Source organism: Anopheles cruzii, chromosome 3, assembly GCF_943734635.1.
Source record: "Anopheles cruzii chromosome 3, idAnoCruzAS_RS32_06, whole genome shotgun sequence".
Classification (NCBI taxonomy): Eukaryota; Metazoa; Arthropoda; class Insecta; order Diptera; family Culicidae; genus Anopheles; species Anopheles cruzii.
In genome coordinates, this window is record NC_069145.1 from 68,280,976 (window position 1) to 68,295,870 (window position 14,895).

Genomic DNA, 14,895 nt, shown 5'->3' on the forward strand with positions numbered 1-14,895 from the left:
CCACGACAACAACATCATGCCAACAACATCAGTCCCAGCACTACTACTTCTCCATTCATGACGCGCACGCTACTTCCGATCATATGGTGCGCCACCCTTTGGGGGGATTGTGAAAATATCTAGAGCCCCACTGGCCGGTGACTTCATCAACTTCGGCCGAGAGCGTAGCGGGCACGTTATCTTTGCCGTTCCCGGATGATGTAAGAGGCTGTGATTATTGGCCAAGGCCAGCTTAGGCACGCGAATTCCTCTGTCCTCTAGTGACTCCACCGCCCCCCCGCGGCAGTCGCGTGTGTGCGTACCCGGTCGTGATGGTATTCGTGGTGGCCGCGATGTTTGATATGTTTGCGGCTCGACAACAATTTGACGCTCAGTCGCGCGCGTACTATTAACTCGGTTGGTCGATTTGGTTAGAAGGTAACATTTTCCCTCTCTCTCTGTCTCGGTCTCTGTGTGTCTCTCGGTGAATCTGTGTGTGGGGTCAACCTTGGGGGCCGCGAGCTCTGCTCCCGCGCCAAGATGTTCCTATACTGGGCGTTGCCGACCGTACTGTATCTGCTGTACCGCTGGAGTGTGGCGACGTACAATTACTTCGAGAAGCGCCAGATACCGTACGTGAAACCGGTGCCCTTCTTCGGGCAGGTGCTATCGTTCTTCACGCAAGCAAAGCATGCGGTCGACGTCGCGTCCGAGGGCTACGAGATGTTCCCGGACACGCGCATCTCGGGCGTTTTCACGCTGCGCACTCCGGCCTATCTGGTGCACGATCCGGTGCTTTACAAACAGATAGCGGGCCGTGACTTTGACCACTTTTCCGAGCACGTATCGGATCTGTCCGTCGAAACGGATCCCCTGTTGGCGCGCTCACTGTTCTTCGCGAAGGAAGCCCGCTGGCGCCATCACCGGGCGGGGCTGCGGCCCGCGTTTACGGGCGCCAAAACCCGTGACATGTTCGGGCTGCTGGTCAAGAGTGCGGGCGATGCGATGGACCGGCTAGTGAGCTACTCGGCGGGCGAACCGTTCACGATGGAGCTGCGGGATCTGTACTCGCGCCTCGCGAACGACGCAATGTCCTCGATCTCGTTCGGGGTCGAGGTGGATTCGCTCACCGACCGTGACAACGAGTTTTTCGTGAAGGGCAAACGGTTGGCCAAGGTGGATGGGCTGCCGGGGCTGAAGCTGCTGATGACCGCGATCCTGCCCGGGTTGTACCGCTTCCTGAAGCTGGGCGTCCTGTACGAGGACGTGAACGAGTTCTACCTGGAAGCGGTCGCCACCAACATCCGCTACCGGGAGCAGCATCTAATTCGGCGGCCCGACTTCATTCACCTGCTGCTGCAGGCCCGCAAGAATGAGCTGCGGGCCGAGCAAACGGAAGATGAGGCTCTCGAGAGTGTCGGCTTCTCGACGGCCACCACGCCGCCCCCGGTGGTAGAGCCCGACGACCGGCGGCTCGAATGGGAGGACATCGACATTACGGCGGCGGCCGCTTCGTTCTTCTTCGGCGGTATCGAAACTACGACCACTCTGCTGTGCTTTGCGTGCTACGAGCTGGCCGTAAACCCGGCGATCCAGCAGCGTCTCTACGCGGAGATCGTCTCCGTGCGCGACGAGCTGCCCGACGGCGTAACGCCAACGTACGAAGTCCTGCGGAAGATGAAATATCTGGATATGGTGGTATCGGAGGCATTGCGGCGCTGGCCCCCGTTTGGGCTCACGAATCGGCGGTGCACCAAGGATTACAGCTTTACCAACAGCGACGGAACCCGGATCACCATCGAGAAGGGGATGAACATTTCGATCCCCATCAAATCGTTTCACCTCGATCCGAGATTCTTCCCCGACCCGCTGCGTTTCGATCCGGAGCGGTTCGCGGACCCGTGCCGCATCAACCAGGACGCTTACGTTCCATTCGGGAAAGGCTACCGAAACTGCATCGGCTCGCGGCTGGCGCTGATGCAAGCCAAGTGCTTCATGTTCTACATGCTGTCCCACTTCAGCATCGAGCCCGGCCTCAAGCTGACCATCCCGCTCGTGCTCGACGAAACGTCGGCCGGACTGAACGCAAAGCACGGCTTCTGGATGAGCCTGATACCGCGCCACATTTGAGAGGGCGCGCCTTCAGCGCAAGGTGATAAGATAGCCGGCCGAGGGCCCCCCTTATCTAGGGCTCCCGCCGAAAACGCCACGAATGTAACCGCCTGGCCCCACCTGCTCGGCCCGGCGGTCCGGTGGACCGGTGCTTGGTTTCAGAGTATGCGTGTGTTCCGGAGTCGGCCCGCCAGATCCGAACGTTCCTTAGCCGCGTGCAGCGCGGTAACGATTGCTAGAAATACGGCCCAATAAACGATAACGAATAAAGAGATTAGCGCTCGAAAGAATCGTGTGAAACGGAGAATTTCCCAATAGTGGCCAGCTCCCGGGCTCCGGGGGTTTCAGCGGCTGGCGCTTGGACGTGGACGGAGCAGAAGAGGTGTGCTCCGGCAGGGAACGCTAATATTCGAGTGCATTTATGTGGTTAACATCAACCGACGGGCTGGCGAAAGGAGTGACAACAAACAATTGAATAATCTGCCGGTCCAATTCTCGATCAGAAGAATGAACAACCAACGACAGCGCGGATTGGAGGTCCTGCGAGCATCCGGAACGTGTGAAGCGCGGTATGGAGTATGCAAATTTGATTATGAAACAAAGTTGCAAACGAGGGAGAACCGTGTCTGAGGATGTGAGGACCGAATTCTATAGGCAATGGACCCATACATCCGTGGGCACAATTTATTATCGTAGCCCAAACGCAATCGTGGCCTACCTTGGGGTGAGTAGTGGAGCATTCTTGCTAATCGGACCATCGGACTAAACCGTTGTAGTAATAAGAAATAAAGTTTTCGCACTTGCGACTGAGTTGAAATGATGTTTTAGCTTGTTGTACCATAACCTCACATTTCACAGGAGTCGGGCTCGAAACGCATGATGATGAATCAACAGCTTTCGGTTTGAGCAGAACATTGTCCGTCGATCCATCATTACCTCTGCCAGCTGCACACTAATCCTTGACGCGGCCGAGCCAATAAAACAACCCCAAGTGAGTTATGATTCCATTTAAAAAAAGGAGAGATCCTTCGACCCGTTCGAAGTGATCAACCGAAGGATTGGCCCCGAAACGTTTTACCGGGTGATGAATCATTCCAGGTGGGTTATCAAAAACACGCGCCGCATACACGACGACGGAAAACGGCCGCTGACGGTTGCCGGCTTTCGCTCAAGTTCAAGGTGTACGACGGTTCAGTAAGTCCACCCGCATAACCGGGTCGTTGCTTCATTTGAATAGATAAAACAGTAAACGCGTTTCAGTTGCCCTATCATTTCATTTAACACGAACCTTTACGGGCACGAGCCACACCGGAAAGGGGTGGGGTAGCGCGATGCGTGTCTGCGGGACCCGCGGAACCTAGGCGCACACACTTCCGGGTGTTCGTGGTCCCGATCGGTTCATTTCTGCGTCGAAAGTCAAACGGGACGGAGTGTTGACCAAGCCTCCTAGTGTTGGCAAAATTCTCTGAAGCGATGCAAAGTTTCTACGAAGCACAGGCAGAATTCGGTCAGGAGCATCATACTGACCGCTGCTGCCCGCTGGGCGAGGACTCGTCCTTCTACGACGAAGACACTCGACAAACCGGCGTTTGCGCCCGGAAGGGTTTCGCGAGTGATCCCAATCGATTTGTTGCTTTTCCCACAATCGATGGTAAGTTTCTGAAGAAGACTTGAAGTGACTAAAAGTTGAACAAAAAGGCTAGCGCGAAACATGTTCCCTATTGTGGAAGCAATTTGTGTAAAGTTTGTGATTATTTCGAAACAATAGCGGACCAATAGATGTGGTGATTTTGTGTATCCGAAATTTGATTTTGCTGCAATTGGAATTCTCGATTTCTTGTTCGCAGGACAATTTCGCCGCCCTTTTTCGCCGCCTGCTCGGAACTTTGCTCGGAACCACCGCGAACGGGTTCGAGTCCGTGCTATGAACGCTGCTTTCGATCGCCTCCGCCAGATGGTGCCCTCTACGCGCGTCATGGTTCGACACGTTTCGAAGCGCGAAACACTTCTCAGGGCCGCGGAATATATTCGGCAACTAGCATTAATAATTATTAATAATTACAACTATTAATAGTTTATTTTATTTTGACTCTCGCTGTCACGCAGCTGGCCTTGGTTCGAATCCCGGGACCGGTTGTCACGCAGCTGGCCTGGGTTCGAATCCCGGGACCGGTTGTTCATATAGTACATTTTTACACATTTTCATATACTAGGCTGCTCAAAAAGTTCTTAGCCTCGATAAGAAAAACACATTTTTATGGTTTGAAACACACTTTATTATTCAATATGGTCTTCCTGAACATTAAAACACTTGTTCCAAGGAGACTTTAATTTGTAAATTCGGACACGAACTCGTTTCGCAACCGAAGAACCAGGTTTTCACCACTCCTTAGCCTCTTGTTTTGATTCAGGATCATAGTGATAGACCCAAGTCTCACCCACAGTGATGCACAAAATCCACTTTATTTTTATTTTTTTTCTACGATTCCAGTGGTTGTGTCTGTTTTTTAACGTTTTTGACATGGATCGTCTCGAAGACTAGTAGGACCACTCACTAGTTTAAACTCAGAAGGAAAAGAGTGCTATACAATTTCAATATTCGTCCATAATTTTCCTTTGCTTCTACACCCTTCAAAAATAAAAATTAAATCACTGCACCATACTTGATTTTTTCCATTGTAAAAAATACTGAGACAAGTCGACACTAAATGGCTTGTAAAAAAAATTAAGTGACCGATTGAAACGAAACTTCACATACGTTCATATGAAGAGTGTACCAATATAACAAAAAACAAGGCTCCTAGCAGGGCCCTTTGTTATCGATGTTACGAACTTATTGAACAGCCTAGTATTATGCAGTAAATTATGCGACCATCATCATGAAAGTTGATTAACCTCGGGCGCGATTGCAGGGTGTGTCCGCTGCCCCGTTGCTACCTCGTGGCTCCTGCGCGATCCTGCCGTAGAGAGTCGCAGAAGAATAGAAACCAGGAAGAAATCCGATTCTAATCCCGCAGAACCTTCTATCTGCCTTTCGCTCTCTCTCTCTCTTCGTGGTACCGTTGCCTGCCCCCCCCTGGACTTGGTGGCCAAGGAGCGCCAGAAAGAGGCACACTCTGAGGTCGAAGAGATTAATTGATTTTCTAGTTCACGGATCCGATTCCGTCTTCGAAGGCACCCCAGGCAGGTGGTTGCCATGGAATTACTTAACCGATCGATCGATCGGTTTACGATCAGTCGTCGATTCCGCGCACGTTCCACTTGTAAATGAAATGTTTCAAACTGCATTCGTCGTCGCCATCGCCTGCCACCATTTTGCAAATGCACAAACCGTCCGCGCTCCGGGAAAGGGTTTTGATTTGTCGGCCCCCGGTCGCTGCGGTTCTAAACTGGATTGTTGGGCACTACAGCAGCAAAATGGCCAATTCTTTCCGCGGGGAAATTTATTCATAACTCACCCAGCGAAGCGCCACCGAAACGGACGGGGGCTGCGTGTTTGGCATGCCGGAACGGGTCGCACGGCGGATCGGCATGTCACCAATTTATGGCAAATCACGTTGCAGGGAGCCACCGCCAAGGGGAGTAGATTTATGAAATTGAATAACACATAAGCCCGACCGAGAACGCTGGCGGCGATGGTGAGATGTTGTATGCTGACGAAAGTATCACCTTGAATTAATTGGACGTAGCCCAGGGCCCGGCCGGCGATCGGTTACCGTTTTAATCGAACGGATTGTATGCAAAACGGACACGGACAAAAGTATGACGGATGGGGTTGAGAAAATCGGCCCGGGTCCGAGTTTTTAAGGAAAAAAAAACGGAAAGCCGGATAATTGTAGAAATAAGTTACGTTTAAGCAAAGTTTCGCACTTGAAAGAGGTTTGATTGAATGTTTGACACCAAAGCTAGGTTATTTTAAGGCTACAATAAAGGCTATTCTCGCGGTTATCAATGGATTTTGATCGGTAATGGTACGTGATCAAAGAAGCGCCAATTTTTCATAAACTTTTGACCATAGACAAACCGTTTCATCTTTCAGTTCGGTTATTGATCCCTTTTTTTCTATTTGTCAACAAATAAGACAACAAGTCGTTTGTCGCTCAGTAATAACTCAGCAAAGGCCTTCGGATAGACTGAACAGCGTTCCGTAAAACCCGATTTTTAATATGCAAATCAAACACTGCATAACACCGAATGTGCATAATTCTTGTGCGGTTTATCATATTAAGAAAATAAATCAGAACGATCATTGAGAGAGCTCCCCAGAATCAGGCTCCCTCCTGGCATAAGTCACGCAACTTCCCCCTGCCCGGCCACGAAGAAGGAAGAACCGGACGGGCAGTGAACGCGGATATCACATAAAATGTGTGACCGAACTATAAATCGATCGAACTCTTCGAACGCTAGCCGAGACCATTAAAACGATTGATATATTTTCCTGTGTCCACCTATCGCTGCCCAGGTTCTCTCTCTCTCTCTCTTTCTCTGTCCGGTTTAGTTAATTAGTTCTTTCGCCGTCCCGTACATCCTTGTTTTGGCCCGATTGTTTTTTCGGGATGTAGAGAAAAACCCACCTGACCGCAAACAGCATAAAACGGCTATCGGGAGCGCTGGAAGTCAAAAGTAATCGGCAACACTCCGTCTGTCGATTTGCATGTGGCGGAGTCCGCGGTGTTGCAGGTTCGGGTTTCCGTTGGCGGAATAATAACTACTTAATGGTGATTTTGGCCACTTCTTGGTGCGATGCTGCTGCGGTTGATAAGCGGCGCGGTCGCCCAGGGGGAATTTCTCCACCCCATTTTCGGTGCATTGACACGAGCCACACGGGTCCCGAGTTCCGAGATTTGTCAAAGAAAGCGGCGGTCCGCATGGTACCACCCACCGGGCTCCACATTCCATCACATTCCCCGGCCGGAAAACACCAGCAGCAGCCATTACGAAACGCGCGACCATTTCCGTTCAGCCGTCGAGTCCGCCTGCCGAGTGGTGATCGGCCCAGAAATTCCCAGAACTTTCCCCAGAACCCCCAGCAGCGAACCCTGGGAGTCCGATCTGCTCCTCGGTCGGGGTCTATTCGTATGCAAGCATCGTCACTTCCTGTCCAACGCGCGGCCCAGGGATCGTGCGAAGGATCGCGAGCCACCGGGTTCGGGTTAATGAGTATTCCGGCTCCGTACCGATGACAGGTGCGTGTGTGTGTTTTACGAGGCCATTTGGATGGGAAAGTCAAACAGAGGAAGGAATGGAAATTCCCAGCGAAGTCGCGCCTTGCGCCAGAATTTCGCGCACCGTATTCATGAGGCGTATTGCGTACACACGTTCGCCTGTGGGCGCTTCAGCCCACCCCGAAACCCGCCCGATAATGGCCCTCGTTTGGCATTTGTTGGGCCTTTGTGGCAGCATTCTATGTAGCACAACGACCTCCCGATGACGACAACGGGACCCCTCGCTTGGTGCGGGACTAGACCTCCTGGGGGCAGAAAAAGGAAGCCCTCTGATGGCTCAGAGTTTTGAATCTCAATAATTGAACTACAATTTCCGGGCCAAATGGTTAAACGAGTCGAGTCGGTTGGAGTTTTAGGAAACAATCCCAAATCCTTTGCAAAAATGGATAAGAAAATAATTAAAAAGTGGTTCCATTTAGGTTACGCCCGCAAAACACGCAGAGCCCGATCGTAAAAAGATCCTCAAAACTGCGACTGCGTGAAGAAGTGAAGAGAACCCTGGGCGGCCCGGTTCTCGGTGCTGACTCGAAGCATGTGTGAAAATTAAACACCCACCCGGCGCGACACTTGTTGATGTGTGAAACGTGACGCGACGTGCGAAATCAGGGGTCCCGGGGCTCCAGGCAGCCCAGAACAACTGATCACCGGCCCGGCCCGGATCGTAAACCTTAAAGAGCCGGGCCATTTGCCAAAACCTGTAGAGCCTGTAAAACACCCCCGTCATTTCGAGGGACGCTCCACGCAAAACGCACTCCTCCGCCAAGTCTTGCGCCGCGCGCCTCTGGGTCGTCGGTGGCGACCACTCTCGAGCCCGACACTTTCAACCGGCCCGGCGCGGATGATTATCTTGTTCCGTATATTTGTTTTAAAATTTATAGTGTTTATGTCGGAAGAACTGCGCGCGCGCTGGCCGCCGCCACCGCCGCCGCCGCTGGCCCTGTCTCCGCGGGGTCTATTTATTTAGCCTCTTGCCGTGCCGTCTCCTCGCCAATACGATCTCGCCCGCAGATATTATGATATTGTGGTGGCTGATCTCGCGCGCCGCCAGCCCCCGGGGGGGTGGGATGGGTGCGGGGGCACCATAAGGAACACAAACAACGACACCACACACACACACGCACACGCGCACGGGACCATAAGCGAGAGGAAGAAGGCGAAGAAGAAGACGGAAACCGAAAACACAGATGTTGATACGATCCGAAGTTGGATCAACACGCGTCTCAAGAATGTCGGAAAGGTTTACTCAATTTCGTCAGTCTCCGTTTTTTTTTTTCTTCAATATTTTGTTTTCACTCTCTCTCTCTCTCTCTCTCTCTCTCTCCCTTTCTCGCTCGCTCTTTGTTTCTTTTCTTCCGTTTATGTAATTATGATTATTTCACTTCACCAGCCCGCCTCGGTCCGCCTCGGAATTCTCTCGCCTCCGGAGTCCGTCCGGAGGTTTTCCTCCTTCTCGAGCTCTGTGCCCCTCGTCTTCCTTTACTCGGCGCATTACTTCTCAAATTACGCAGCCCCGCAGTGCACAGTAAACACACTCGCTGCGTGGTGCATGTGCATCACGGGCGAAAACATAACAGTAGATCGCTTTGTTATGCTGCTGCTGCTGCTGCTCGAAATACGATGCGACGCTGCTGGACCCTTCTCTCTCTCTCTCTCTCTCTCTCTCTCTCTGTAGACGTGTGCGTGAGCGTGAAGTGTGCTGAGTTATTGTTGTGTCGTCGTCCCTCGCGTTGGTCCTCCCCGGGGCCGCCGGCCACCGAAACTCTTCCGCCTGCACATCCGAAGCCACCGATTGAAGGCGCGCATGACGAATGCGGCCTGCGCGGCTCCCATACCCGGACCCGGAACGTGTCATTTACGTTCGGGGACGGAATCGATTCCGAAACAGCTGTACCAAGTGCCTGGGCGCGCTCGGTTAACGAAATGTGTCATTAAAAAATAAATAACCCGGTCGCGATCGGTTGCCGAAGCGATAAACGTCGACGGTGGCGGGCCATTCGAAACTGATAACCACCGAAGGCGCCGGAATGGTGAAGAATTATTATGAGTTCTATGATTTAAAAGCAAAATCGGTAACGAGGGTTAAACATCCTCCGGCGATCGCCACGTGTGTCCTCTTCTATGCCGCCCAGAGGGCCTCGTCCCAATTGTCGGATGTTTATGTTGCTGCCCCCTTCTTTTTATCATTTAACTCTCGTGGGCCACGGGTTAGCAGCTTCCTGTCTGCCGCGCGACGCTGACCGGAAACGAGCGGAATCCCAAACGAGAGCGGTAGCAGCGCAGGAGAAAAACCAAAATCCGAGTGTGGCCCCAAAAGCAGCTCGACTCTTTTGAAGGTTCCACCGGCTGGCTGGCGGGTCACACGCCCGACGCACGACACCAATTGCCGTGGCCGTTTGGTGATGAAAAATGTCGAAATTGAAATCATAACTCGCGCGCCCCCATTTTTCGGTCCGGACAAATTGAGGAGTAATTGAGTTTGGCGGGTGGGCCATAGCTTGGTTCCCTTTTCTTTTGGGGTCGCCACCGAGTTATGATTTTCACATTTCAAAACATCATCATTTTTCCGGTGATTCCAATATTTTCCACAAGCGTCATGATCTATGGGTCCCTAGGCTGCGATCGTCGTGCTCAAACACCTCGGCTCCCGGTTCTTAATCCTCGTCACGTGTTTATCACGTTGCCGCCTCCTCGAGCGGGCTTCTCGATCGGCGATACGCGATCGCGTATTAATTACGCTCTCTGTCTCATTTGCTACCGTCAAAGAGCCACACGCGTTTCACACCACCCAAAACGGGGTCCCCCGGGGTCGGGAGATTATGAAGACGGCCGTTCGGGCGGGACTTCTTCAACTTCTTGGTGTGCCGTCTCAGCGGCACTTGAGCGGGCGCTGCTGGGGGCACAACAGCACAGCGCGCTCCGGCGACGATCGTCAACTTGATGCCACTTGAACACATCTGGTGCGCGGGTTCAACGGGCCATGTAACATTAGCCCGTTCCTGCACCGAACGTGGCTTGTTTGGGAAATTTTAAAACGTAATTTCCCCCGACGTAGTGCCGAGGACATTCCGAGGAGGAGGAGAATGAAATCGAGATTGGAGCACCAGGGGTCACATACCTTCCCGAAGACCCACCGAAAGTGCATCTCAATTACGGGTGGGCCCGTTCCATGCAATGTGGACATCATCCAATAGAGCCAAACTTTGGTGATCCGAACCACAGCCGAGCCGAAAACCTCAGGCCGAACCCCATCCGGTGGTCCGAAGGATCGGAATTTGCCAGTGAGCGGAAACCCCGGCGATCAGTGAGCAGATCGACGATCGATTTGATGCTGACCGGCGACACGAACCCGATACCCGGGTTGCCGCCCGAAAACCACAGATGCGAGGACGAAGCCGGCCGCCCAGAAAAGTTAATCCGTGCCGAGGGCCACCGGTCTACGGTCTACATCCTGTTGCGCATCTTGCCGGCCGTGCGGGCTTCTAAGGCTTCCCTTCGAGCGGGTCCGTGTTCTGGGTGTCCGTGTTTGATCCACACAGCCAGCCAGCCAGCCAGCCAGCCAGCGAAACGTGGCCGTCGGTTAATCGACGGCCCGGCTACCGGTCTCCGGCTGCCGTTTATGCTATTTACAATCTATAATTCGACGAAAAGCGGACCACGGCGCACCGGGTGTCATATGAAACCTGCGATCCTAATTCTCGCTGAAGCGTGCTCTTCTAGCAATGGTCCCTCGGTTTTTTACTTCTTCCTCCATTCGATTGGAAATTTGATTAAAAAATCACAGCCACAATCGAGGATCGATCTATTCAAGAAGGAGAGAGCGAAACAGAACTCTGGAACACACAAGACGTTCTTCACGTGAGTGGAAGCGGATAGGCTTTCTAGACCTGCCACTAGACACCGGACCGTTTACCGGGTCGGTCCTTTTGTGCGGTTAGGTTTCGTTTTAATTCGGGCTGACCACCACCGGTTGGCAACAGGATCTCGGCGGGCAAACAGTGAGTCCTGTGGGCAAACATCGGACACCCTGCGCTGCCTACCGTGCTGCAATCAATGATGCGAAAAGTTCCGCAAAAACACGTCCTTGAGCCTTGAACGGTACCCGATCGCGTCGTTTGTACGCATCACGATCGAGCGGGGCATTAATTTGAAACCCATCCCCCAAGAGTGACCGCCGACGAGCACCGGGAGGATTCTGGGCTGTAATTTGATTTGCCAGCCCCGTCCTCGGCACATTCTACTCCATTTCCTTGTTTTTCTTGCGCGTTCCGGGAAGGACCAGGGAGAGTACGAAACGTTGGTCCGAAGGAATTGCCCCGGGAAAGCCCGGGAAACCGTCTGAAAGGACCGCTCATTGTCCGTCCGTCCGTCGAATTGAGGAAGGGCGATGATAATCACCTAAATGGACCAGCAAACGAGAGAGACCCGTGGAAGCTTCTCGATCGTCGGTGTCCTGTTGAGCCTGACAAATGACACCTCTGGTCGATCGATAAATCATCAACTTCCCCTGAGTCGGCATTGTGCGGGGTCAAGCGAAAAACCTCGGTGTCTCACCTGAAAGTCGCTGGCAAATCCAATAGAAAAGCTATGCACCCGACAATGGACCTCCGGCCTTCGCCATAGGACCTGGGCAGGATCTTCGCATGAGGGTGTTCGCAGTGTTTAGCACTTCAACGCGCAGCCCCCGGACAATGTCAATTGACCGTGTGTGTGTGTGTGGTTGAATAAACACACGACAGCGACAGGATGCAGTCGATCAAGTCCTTTCTGCTCGAGGAGGTATTCTCTCGAGGGAGAGTGTGTTGCGTTTGCTGTCAAGAAAAAGTAAATCTTGCCTCTGGCGAAGCCTTCCGAAAAAAGCGTTCTGTTCTATCGTGGCGTCAGTAGAGTTGACGATCGCTTCTTGTCCTGTTTTGAAATGACAACGGATCGTTCCGGACTCGGGAGCATTCCAAGCCACCCTTCGCCCAGCGGGAGACACCGGGCATTCCGGCGGCGTTTGCAGGCTTCGGGCAGCATAAATCCGTCGCATGAAAATAAACAATGGTGCCAGTGGCGGCCTCTAATCGGCACACCGAGTCGGTTCGGCATTCCCGGGGATAAATGAAACGGATCGTAGGATGTTATTTGTTTACACATGCTTAACGATGTCCCGCGCCTAGCAGACTGACATCTCGGCCGCTTGTGGCGGACTTTCGGAAGCAATAGGAGCATGTAATCTATTGCACCTGTTCGATCGTGTGTCAAAGAAAGAGTTCTGGAATGAATGTCCCCGTGGGGTCAAGTAGGTTGGAGAGTTAAAAAAAACTGACCACCGACGATGCGGCCGCCGTGTAATAATTTGCTTATCAAATGACACCGCAAACAGCGTCCGTTTCGGGCGGAGACGTTGAAATTTGACTACGATCCAGTTCCACGCCCTAACACCGTAGCCCCAAAGCCCGTTGGCCAACGCTCGTGACATCCGATGCGCCCCGGCGATCTGCCTCGGGCACTTCCCTCCCGCATCGCGTTATTCAGAAGCAGGGAGCATGCAAAACCGAAACACAAAAAATTGGCTCAAAAACAGACCATGCGAGGAAAACCATAAAGTTGTTCGAAAACTTGCACTACCGGACGGATCGGGTTACGGTCTCCGAAATATGTTGCGTTCTGGAATGTGGTGTCGCTGGTGGCGGTCCCCTCGCTTTCGAGGCTTCATCCGTTTCGGGGATGCGTAGCGACGGCGTTTTCCCACGAGTGTACCATCCTCAACAGGGAGCCGTCAGCGCCAATCAATCGCCTCGCATGTCTTATTCGCCACTATCGCCATTTCGGCTGGCGACAGATGGTCGACGTTACTTCGAACCGAACGTTCGTTAATGAGATATTAGTATTAGGGTTATCGGGAAGTTCTCTACGTATTTAAAGGCGAAGGACTCGCTTTGGAGTCTTACTAAGACAGCCTGGCAGGGTCATGGTAATATTCGGTAGTTACATTGTAGTTGTTTAAGCAACATTTTGAAGCACTCCCAAAAGCTTGTTTCGGCTGAGAACTTCCAGTTCTGCTGCGATACGAGCCACGATGTGAGCTTTTTCGAGTGTGTAATTTTTTAAATATTGCACAAGGCCCTGCCAAATTGAACATGAGCCTAGGGCAAGTGCCAGAAAAAGTTTGCAAAACAAAACCAGGGTGAACATGCTGGCAAGTTGTATAAAATAATTGTATCAAACCGTAACAGCGATCGATTGTTGTAAAGGCTCTTCCGGCCATGAAGCGTTAAAAATGACATTTACCAATCCTGCTCGGAAACGGTGGTATAAAAATCGATCGCACATTTGCTAACTTTATAGTAGAAGTTTTGGTTTGCACCAGTTACAAACAAGTCTTAGTTACTTCAAGATGAAAGTAACTGTAGCGTTGAGTTTATTGCTTGTGGTTGGTAAGTGATCCAGTCGACCCAACATTCTACGAGACAAAACATAGCTCATCGAATCTCAACTTCATTCCTACTACAGCTTTAACAGAATGTCGGAGCACCTCACAGGTGCAGGAGCAGCAAGCGACGGATCAACAACAAGTGCATCAAATTGCGCTCCCCTCAGAAGCTAGACCACCGACGGGATTTATTTCTACAGTCCCTAAGCAACCCCAACAACCGCCAACGAAACGTCCGCTGGTGGGCAAAGCAGAGGCAGCAACCAAAGACCCGAAACGTCCCGGCGGTAGGCCCGCCACCGAGCAGCCAGATATCACCGCAGTGGAAGCTAGTGCCCGGAAGCCTTGTCCGCGGTGTAACCCACACCCGTGCCCGTGGTGTAACGAGAGTAACCAGAAGCAGCAACAAAATCAACAGCAACATCCTCAACAACATCATCACCATCGTGGCCGTAATCCCGGCTCCGAACACCGACACGACGCAGCAATCGAAGGTAGTGCACCAAAGCCTTGTGCACGGAGTAATCCTTGCCCGTGGTGCAATGAAAGCAAGCAAAAGCGTCTGGAAGAACAACAACAAGGATCGGCGGTGAGTATGGTGACCACTGTTTCGGTGCAACACAATAATCAAACTCATCTAAAGACTGCATCCACAGATGTTGTAACACCGGCACCGAAGTCAAGACCTCGACGTTGCTTAGGACTTTTGTGGGCGTTGAACGCACTGCTGGATGATGATGATGAGGATGAGAAGCCTCGAAAAAAAAAGACAACGACTGTTCGACCGGCTGCAGTAACTACGAAGCCAGTGTGGCATCCGCCGCCAACCCAAAAACCTGTACCTCCTGTTGTGCAACAACCGCAAACAACTCGGCCGCCGGTGGTAACTCAAAGGCCAGCGGAACCTTCCAAGCAAATAGTAACTACTCCAAAGCCTGCTCCAAAGCCACCTAAACCCACTACGCCGGCTCCTGTCACAACCCAGAAGCCAACGCAGCCTCCGAAACCTGCAGCAACTACTGCAAAGCCTACTACAAAACCTCCTCAACCGATAAGGCCGGCTGCTGACCCAACCCCGAAGCCGACGCAGCCTCCCAAACCCGCACCAACTACTGCGAAACCTACTCCGAAACCTCCTCAACCGATTAGGCCGGCTCCTGGCAT

At 52.3% G+C, this 14,895-nt stretch overlaps 1 protein-coding gene across 1 annotated transcript; it reads left to right on the forward strand.

The window, feature by feature from the left end:
- Positions 1-519: 519 nt before the first annotated feature.
- Positions 520-3,057, forward strand: LOC128272160 (probable cytochrome P450 9f2). The gene is made up of 2 exons (XM_053009915.1): positions 520-2,815; positions 2,950-3,057. The coding sequence occupies exon 1, from the start codon at positions 520-522 to the stop codon at positions 2,107-2,109; it is 1,590 nt and encodes a 529-aa protein (XP_052865875.1). The 3' UTR covers positions 2,110-2,815; positions 2,950-3,057.
- The last annotated feature ends 11,838 nt before the right edge of the window (positions 3,058-14,895 follow it).

Coding starts and splice junctions, on each gene's coding strand:
- LOC128272160 (XM_053009915.1), top strand. CDS start 520: ATGTTCCTATACTGGGCGTTGCCGACCGTACTGTATCTGCTGTACCGC.